The sequence below is a fragment of the Cryptomeria japonica genome, chromosome 2, assembly GCF_030272615.1.
Source record: "Cryptomeria japonica chromosome 2, Sugi_1.0, whole genome shotgun sequence".
Taxonomy (NCBI): Eukaryota; Viridiplantae; Streptophyta; class Pinopsida; order Cupressales; family Cupressaceae; genus Cryptomeria; species Cryptomeria japonica.
The window spans coordinates 93,926,825-93,935,247 of NC_081406.1; the positions used below are offsets into that span (position 1 = coordinate 93,926,825).

The 8,423-nt window shown below is 33.8% G+C and overlaps 2 protein-coding genes across 2 annotated transcripts; both read left to right on the forward strand.

Annotated features, from left to right (window-relative positions):
- Positions 1 to 490: 490 nt before the first annotated feature.
- Positions 491 to 1,497, forward strand: LOC131028239 (RING-H2 finger protein ATL2-like). The gene has a single exon (XM_057958485.2). The coding sequence runs from the start codon at positions 638 to 640 to the stop codon at positions 1,082 to 1,084; it is 447 nt and encodes a 148-aa protein (XP_057814468.2). The 5' UTR covers positions 491 to 637; the 3' UTR covers positions 1,085 to 1,497.
- Positions 1,498 to 4,467: 2,970 nt separating this feature from the next.
- LOC131028237 (RING-H2 finger protein ATL32) lies at positions 4,468 to 5,586 on the forward strand. Its single transcript, XM_057958482.2, has one exon. The coding sequence runs from the start codon at positions 4,789 to 4,791 to the stop codon at positions 5,281 to 5,283; it is 495 nt and encodes a 164-aa protein (XP_057814465.2). The 5' UTR covers positions 4,468 to 4,788; the 3' UTR covers positions 5,284 to 5,586.
- The last annotated feature ends 2,837 nt before the right edge of the window (positions 5,587 to 8,423 follow it).

Below are 8,423 nucleotides of genomic sequence, written 5' to 3' on the forward strand. Positions count from 1 at the left end.
TATTTGATGATAGTTGCAACACAACTATTATCACATCATCATTATCTTTGAAGATTGTGTTCATGAGTTTGTAGCATATAACTTTTTTGTGGCATACTTCAGCATGGAGACATTTGAGTCATTGTAAGAGGTAGTTATCATGGGATTTCTTCCCATATCTCTCTTCTTGGAGTTGGATTTTTTCTTCATACACCATTGTACTTGTTCCTCTTAAGGGGAGGATTCGAGGAATGTTATTTGCGAGCATTGGATCATCTTTTGTCTTCAAACTATCACCATTGATATAGAAGCTACTTCATTATGAGCGAATCTAAATTATTAGTATTTCTCTCCTATGGGGAGATATCTAATTTAATCTAATTTGGTTGGATTGTTTCAGCTTGTGTTTTTTAGATAATTGACTGAGATGAAGATCTCCTTTAGACGTGGCAGCTCCCCAATTAGAGAGCTCCATAACTACACCAAGTGGCGGTACTTCCATACAGAAATTAATTAGCAAACCATTATCCATGCAGATCATGGAGATACCGCTAAAACGGATGTACGACAGATCACTGCAAAACAAATGGATCGGAGCAGATAACATTATAAATCACTTAAATCCACAGTTATTCATCAATTCTCACAATCTGCGGACATGGCTTCTCACAGAGAAAATGGCGGCGAGTCGAAAAACGAGGAGTTTATGGATAATATGATGCTTGGGCTCTGTGTGGGTCTTTTCACTGCGGTTCTGCTCATGGCGGTGATCACGATTCTGGCAATTCTTTATAATCGGCGGCGCCGCCGTTTTCCAATCCAATTCTTTAGCAATAGGGATGGGGATCCCATCCGCCTGCAAGTTTTTCCCCTCGAAAAATCAGTTGTAGAGAGTTTTCTTGTGTTTGTTTATCCGTGGGAGAATTTTAAGGATGCAGGGCTCGAATGCGCCGTGTGTTTGCGTGAATTTGAGGAGAATGAGAAAGGGCGCGTTTTGCCTGTGTGTAAGCACAGCTTTCATGTCGACTGTATCGACGCCTGGTTTCAGTCGTATTCGACTTGTCCTCTCTGTCGAACAAGACCCACCATCCCTCATGAGAAGTAATTTAATGGATTTGTGCATTTGTGCATTGGGTGATTTAAACAGAGGTTCAACATTTTTGTGTCTGGTCCCTGTAAATTGAAAGGATTTTGTAAGGGTGAATTCACAATAGATGTAAGGATTCAGCCATGGGAATATGGTTATCATCATTTTCTGTCCGGTCCCTGTAAATTGAAAGGATTTTGTAAGGGTGAATTCACAATAGATGTAAGGATTCAGCCATGGGAATATTGTTTTCGGTGATGATATGGATTTGTTGGTTTGGTTTCTTGATTGTCCATATTGGCTAGCCTCTTGGGGCATCCAAAGAAGATTAGGGCTCAAAAATCGGTGGATTCATGGAAACAATCGGTTTTCTTTGTAACAATGAGGTGGATTCATTGAAACAATTGATTTTTTATCTTTGTAATAATGAGGTGGATTTATAAAAACATATGGTTTTTTTATATGTTCTGATTTAGATTGGTGTGTTTGTTATTGGCTTTTTTTCTAACAAGAGAGAGATTCGTAATTGTGTTGATATAGAAGAGATTCTTCTTCAATGAATGTGTTAAATAAGCTGAAAAATTAGTGGATTTATTAAAAACAATTGATTTTCTTTGCAACAATTAGGTGATTTATAGGTATGTTGATATAGGGAGATTCTTGAATGCGACGTGTTATATATAAGTAATGTCGAGCAGTTGAATCAAAATAAACTATTAATCAATTGGTATCCTTTTTAACAATGAGGTGATTTGTAGTTATGTTGATATAAGAGAGAGTTGTTCTATGGGTTGTGTTATATGTAATTAATAATGGATAGTTGAATCAAAAGAAGACAAGGGCTGAAAATTCAGTGCATTCATAAAAATAATTGGTTTTCTTTGTAACAATGAGAGGATTTATAGTTATGTTGATATAAGGGAGATTCTTGTTCAATGACATGTGTTATGTGTAAGCAATGGTGGGTAGTTGAATCAAAATAAACTGATAATCAATTGGTTTTTATTTTTAACAATGAGGTGATTTATAGTTGCATTGATATAAGAGAGACTTGTTCAATGGGATGTGTTATATGTAACCAATGATGGATAGTTGAATCAAAAGAAGACAAGGGCTGAAAATTTAGAGGATTCATAAAAACAATTGGTTTTATTTGTAACAATGAGGCAATTTATAGTTATGTTGATATAGGGGAGGTTCTTGTTTAATGGGGTGTGTTATATGTAAGCAATGGTGGGTAGTTGAATCAAAATAAACTGATAATTAATTGGTTTTTGTTTTTAACAATGAGGTGATTTATAGTCGTGTTTGTATAAGAGAGACTTGTTCAATGGGATGTGTTATATGTAACCAATGATGGATAGTTGAATCGAAAAAAGACAAGGGCTGAAAATTCAATGGATTCATAAAAGCAATTGGTTTTGTTTGTAACAATGAGGTGGTTTATAATTGTGTTGATATAGAGAAGACTTGTTTAATGGGATGTGTTATATGTAGCCAATGATGGGTAGTTTCAAATCAAAATTAACTTGTTTTTTATATTAAAAGCAACCAAAACAAGGGGGCTGACCCAGGTACAGAAAAACAAAAACAGTGGCAAGCCAATTGTCAGCAGAGCAGCAACAAAATCACAACTCCCTAAACTTTTCCTCTATCAAAAACTTTAATCATTCTACGCGTATTAACCAGGTAAATAAAAGTCTTAATAAAAATATGCCACACAGGGCAACAGACAATTAAGTTCAAGCATAACTAGAAACTAAAACTATAAGCTGATAGGCCACTAGGGGCGAACAAAAAACTAGAGATCCAAATCATAGAAGGCAACTATTTCTTTTTTTCATGGCTCCTCTTGGGGAGGAGCTTCCTAGCCCATTCCTTGGTGAGGAATTTGAAGAGGTCCTTATAGTCTTCATCCTCCTTTCCTTTGCCTTTGATTGTGCTTTCTTGTAGAAGACACAAAGTGGTCATCGAGCAGTACATAAGATTTAGAGAAAACCTGGAGACATCCTGCAGCTTGTTCTCAATGGCCTCCATTTTGCTGGTGATTTCCTGCAAGTTTTCAAACATACCCTCCACTTTCTTACACAAATCCGCCAGATTGTTGTCCTCTTCCTCCTTTATGTTGCCCACTTCCTCCACCACCATCATCTTATCAAACCTGAGAGTAGGGGATGAAGAGTTGGTCTGGGATTTGGGGTTGGCCTCCGGACTGATGGAATTTTTTGGACTTTCAAAAGCATAGGTGGAGCTAACAGAGTGGGGGGTCGAGGTGGACCGAAACTGGGCCACATTGTCAGAAGGGATGGAATTCCCAGTTTCATGGGATGAGGAGGGGTCCCTTAAGGATTTCTCAGGGGGTTTGGAGGCCAATCTCACAGAGCAGCGGAGAGTGTTAGCCTCATCCATAATCTCCACATTAGAGTCAATTTCCCAAATTCTAACTTTCTTAAGGGAATTAGCATCCTCTGAATGACGCTTTTTATTCTTCTTACTACATGAGCCAATTTCACGTAGCTGAGGAGGGCTTATGTCAGGTTTATCAGCAGCAATGGCTAGGGGTTGGTTTTCAGGCACATTCTGGACATAAATCATGCGAGGGGGGCAAAGGGCTAGGTGGAAATTGTAGAGGCGGAGGATAAGGCCTTGGTGCAGAATAGGGAAGTCCTTGCCTTTTTTCTTAGCCTCCGCAATATCTTTTACATTAGATTCCAAAGATTGCAGTAGAAAAAAAGGAATGGAAATAAGATCTTTATTCCTAAGATGGTTAAGAAAAGGAAGGTGATAATAGTAGAAGACCCCATAGTGTCCTTCAAGGATATATATATATATATATATATATATATATATATATATATATATATATATATATATATATCTTAATCAACTACCTATATATTTTATTTACATCAAAATGCATTTCCGATGAAAAAAGCTATAAAATTCCCCTACAACTTACAACTTTAAACCTCATTTATTACAAGTTTATATATATATCTTAATCAACTACCTATATATTTTATTTACATCAAAATGCATATCAGATGAAAAAAGCTATAAAATTCCCCTACAACTAACAACTTTAAACCTCATTTATTACAAGTTTTTTTGTTTTTTTTAAATTTAATGTTTACTTTATGTATTTGTTTTTATATCTACCATGTGAGTTAAAAAAAGGACCCACCAAATTGACATTTTATCCCAGAAACAGAAAATTCCAAACCGATTAGTAGATAATAGAGAGTATTGTGAACTACTCACGCCAGCGATTGTAATTGATAAGTACTGTATTGATGGTTGTCTTAAGTCTCACTTGAATATGCCAAATGTTAGTGCCGTGTACATACGGGCATTTGCATTTCAATATGTCGTCTGCTCACTTAGGTTTCAATGCCAAAATGACAAGGAACTACTGTTCATCCATGGCAAAATGACTTATTAGGTTTAAACCAAATGGAAAAGGTTTAAACAAGAATAAGAGTAATGACAAACAAACACTTTTACACGACAGAAACAGTTGAATCTTAAAAACACTTTATTATGAAGAACAAAGGTTACAATGATATTCAGATGAAATATGCAGAGACTTTACAATCTATTTAAGTTTCTTAACAGTCATTCAACGATTCTGACAAGTAGAATGATAGCGCCTGCTGCCCCATAAACTGTCTTGAATCTTCTATTCAATTGTCATTCAAGTACAGAGGGAGAGAACTTTTGGTATGGCTTTTTCTTTTTCTTCTCCTTTTGTTTCCTCTTCCCCTTCGCCTTCTCCTTCTCCATCCCCCAGTTGGCATTACAGTTCCAGGAGGGCTATTTTTGTGGATAATGCACTGTTCATACTCTCTGTGGTTCTCTTCACAATGGCTCTTCTTGCCGCCGCCTTCACAATATTCGTTCTCTGCTTGAAACGACTCTGTCGTCATCGACCGCCATTAGAAAACAGTGGAGACTCTGTCGACCTTCCACGTCTACCCCAGGAAAAGCCAGTTGCAGAAAGTTTTCCTGTGTTTGTATATGAGTCTGAGAATTACAGTGAGCGAGGATTCGAGTGTGCGGTTTGTTTGTGTGAATTTGAAGAAAGAGAGAAGGGAAGAACTCTGCCTGCGTGTAAGCACAGCTTTCATGTCGACTGCATCGACAAATGGCTCAACTCGCATTCGACTTGCCCGATTTGTCGAGCCACCACCGGAGTCGACAGGCCATTATCACAGTAGAGAGATGAACCAAAGTTTTCCGACATGTATTAGATGTAAATTGTTGAGGGCAGCATGATGTAAGCCCCTGACATCCCATGTGTAATTCATAAATACTATCAGGTGCACTTTCTGGGTTGCATGATTATGTCGATATGTAAATGTAACACTAGCAATTACATTTTCTGGTTGCAATGATTAGGTCTATATGTAAATGCAACACTAGCAATTGCACTTTCTGGTGTTACAATGATTAGGTCGATATGTAAATGTAATCTGCACATCTAATATAAAGTAATTACATATTGATTTGAGAAATATAAATGTAATGTTATTCTAGTGATATAACATAAATGTTAATAAATAGTGTAGGTATTATTTCAATCATAATTAATTGATAGCTTGTTATATTGGGAGAACTTATCATCGAAAAATTGCTCCTTGTTGATATTTGATCAAAAAGTTTGCTTACGTTTGAATTGTTGAATATGAACTTTGTATTTAATATCAATTGTCAAGTAAGAAAATGTTTGTCAATCAATACATTTTTCCTTAAATCGTCTAAAGTGTTGGCACTCGTTCTCAAAAGCATTGGATTTTGCCTTAAATCAAATTAATACTTGACATCTCATATTTTTAAGCAATTTCTAATTTTTTTTAGGGTTTCTTAGTTTTATTTATTTATTATTTTGCCTTTTTTTAACAGATGTTAAGAAAGCACAGGATCTTATTTTTAGATTAGAATTTTAATTTGTTCCATTTGGATACAGTACTAGGCTTTCAGTTTTTAATATCATTTTTGTGCATTCAAAAGACTTTTTTTTCTGATAAATTGTTAAAAAAAGGTCAAAAATTTTAATCTTAAAATAAAGATTTTTTAACCTAAAACTTATGCTCCCCATCTTATTTTATTTTAAATTAATGCCTTGTAAACTTTTTAATGTGACTGGTAACACTGGCATGACACGCCCTTCGGCTCCACATGAAACACTTTTGCCCTAGAGCTATGAATCAGTGAGACCACAAACGGGGGACATCATCCCCACACTTCACTTGTTCAAACCCACGAGCACAATGGCCTAGTGAAGGCACAAGGCCTGCGAGCACAGTGGCCCAACAGGGGTTTGAACCTTGGTGGCCGCTTCACCAACAAAGTGTTTTAACTGCGACACTACACATCCGAAGACTATGCTCCCCATTAAATAATAATGATTATTTGAGATAAATGTTTAATGATCTTGTCTACTATTAATGTTGTCCATATACAATGATGGGGATTTCTAAAAATAAATAAATTGTATTCTAAATAATTTCAGAATTATATTCATTATGTAGGTTTTCTTTATTTATTTATTTTTTTCAAGAAAGAAATATGGATAGTCAATATTAAATGGACATTTAATTATTTGGTTGTTTATGACATGTATTTTAAATTAAATATCTTTTTCATAATTATTTAAATCATTGACTTAATTTAAAACATCTTAATTTAATTATTGGTCTGTGCATAATGTTATCTAATGTAGGTGACCAAAATGTAAATTATAGGTCTTTTTAGAGGCAATAATTTTGTTTTTGGAATTATGATAGTTATAAAAAAGATATCTTAGTATGTCTTGATGATGGGAGAATCGTTTTTAAACACTAATTCTTATAAAAGGATTGTACAAATATGATAAATAGCTATTTCAATGAAATTAATTTTTATGTCTAATAACATTCAAATTTGGAATGGGTTTTAAGGTAATTATTGGTCTTTATTAAATTTCTTTTGGAATGGATTTTAAGGTAATTGTTGGTTTTTATTACAATTTTGAAATTCTTTATAATAATTTCAATTAAAAAATTTATTACTTAATAATTAATTTATTTTCATTTTCATTTAATTTTACATTTTGACTCTCCTATTGCTACTAATATTATAAATAATCTATATATACAAAAATGATAAATATAATTTTTTCCTAAATTAATTTATATAGCTATTATTATTTGAGAAGAAAATTGTAATATATGAATAAGAAATAACAAATTAATAGTTATTTCTACAAAAATTGAATGTATAAATTTTCTAGAATGCTAGAAGTAGTTGTATGTTATTGTTCTGTGGAATTGAGCAGTCTCAAGGTCATGTAAACTTGGTCATCCATATGAGATGCTACTACCCAACACTATTAGACCTAGTTCTCACATTCTTCAATTTGTATCCTTGAATATATCACAATGCATATTTTACTATAAGTGTAACCATTGCACCTCCTTTTGGTGCAAGTGCTAGTATTAAACACTTTTGAAAGTTAGTTAGAATGAGAGGTAAATACATGAGTGCATTCCATCGAAAACTTTAAGAACCCCCCCCCCCCCCTCGAAAATGGTGTAAATATTGGCGAGTTTTTTCATTAGTTGGAGATAAAAAAAAATTCATAGGCAATTTTTTCATTTTTCATGGAGACGTAATATAAATTTGGTTGGCGAATTTCTCGAAATCAGGACAAATCAGTAGAAAAATTTGACAAATATTTATGTTTCTTTTCAAATATAAAATAATTTTTTGGGGATACAAACATTTGATATAAACCAAAAAATAATGTTTACAGGCAAAATGTTTGAAATATATAAAACTCTAAAGTCTAACTTGGTGAATCATGCTTCAAATAAAATAAATAAATAAAATTTGATCGGTGAATTATATCACTATTTTCTTTAATTTGTAATATATAATTTTATTAATATTGAAGAAACTTGTACATAGTAGATATTTCAACTCAACATTTACAGATCCCCATTAACAAAAATGGAAGCCTCAACTTCCCCAATGAAAAAGGCAAAAAGATTAAGAGAATAAAATGGTGATATATCCATATTCTCCGAGTATATAGAAATACAAAAAGACAAAAATCAGAATTAGAAGGAGAATTCATTCTCCAAACCAATAAACTCCATCTTGCACAAGTTGTGCAAAGCAAAACAACCAATAAATTTGCTAATTACAACAAATATGCCACAAGCATATTTTTTAGGTACATTCCAAAAAATCCCTGGCATTGGAGGCTGCATTGGGCTGGATCAAGTACATGTTGAAAGTGTGATCAGAATATAGTTCCAAAAATGAGAACCTACAAAAAGAATATGGGAAATATGAAAAGGGAAAAAATAACAAC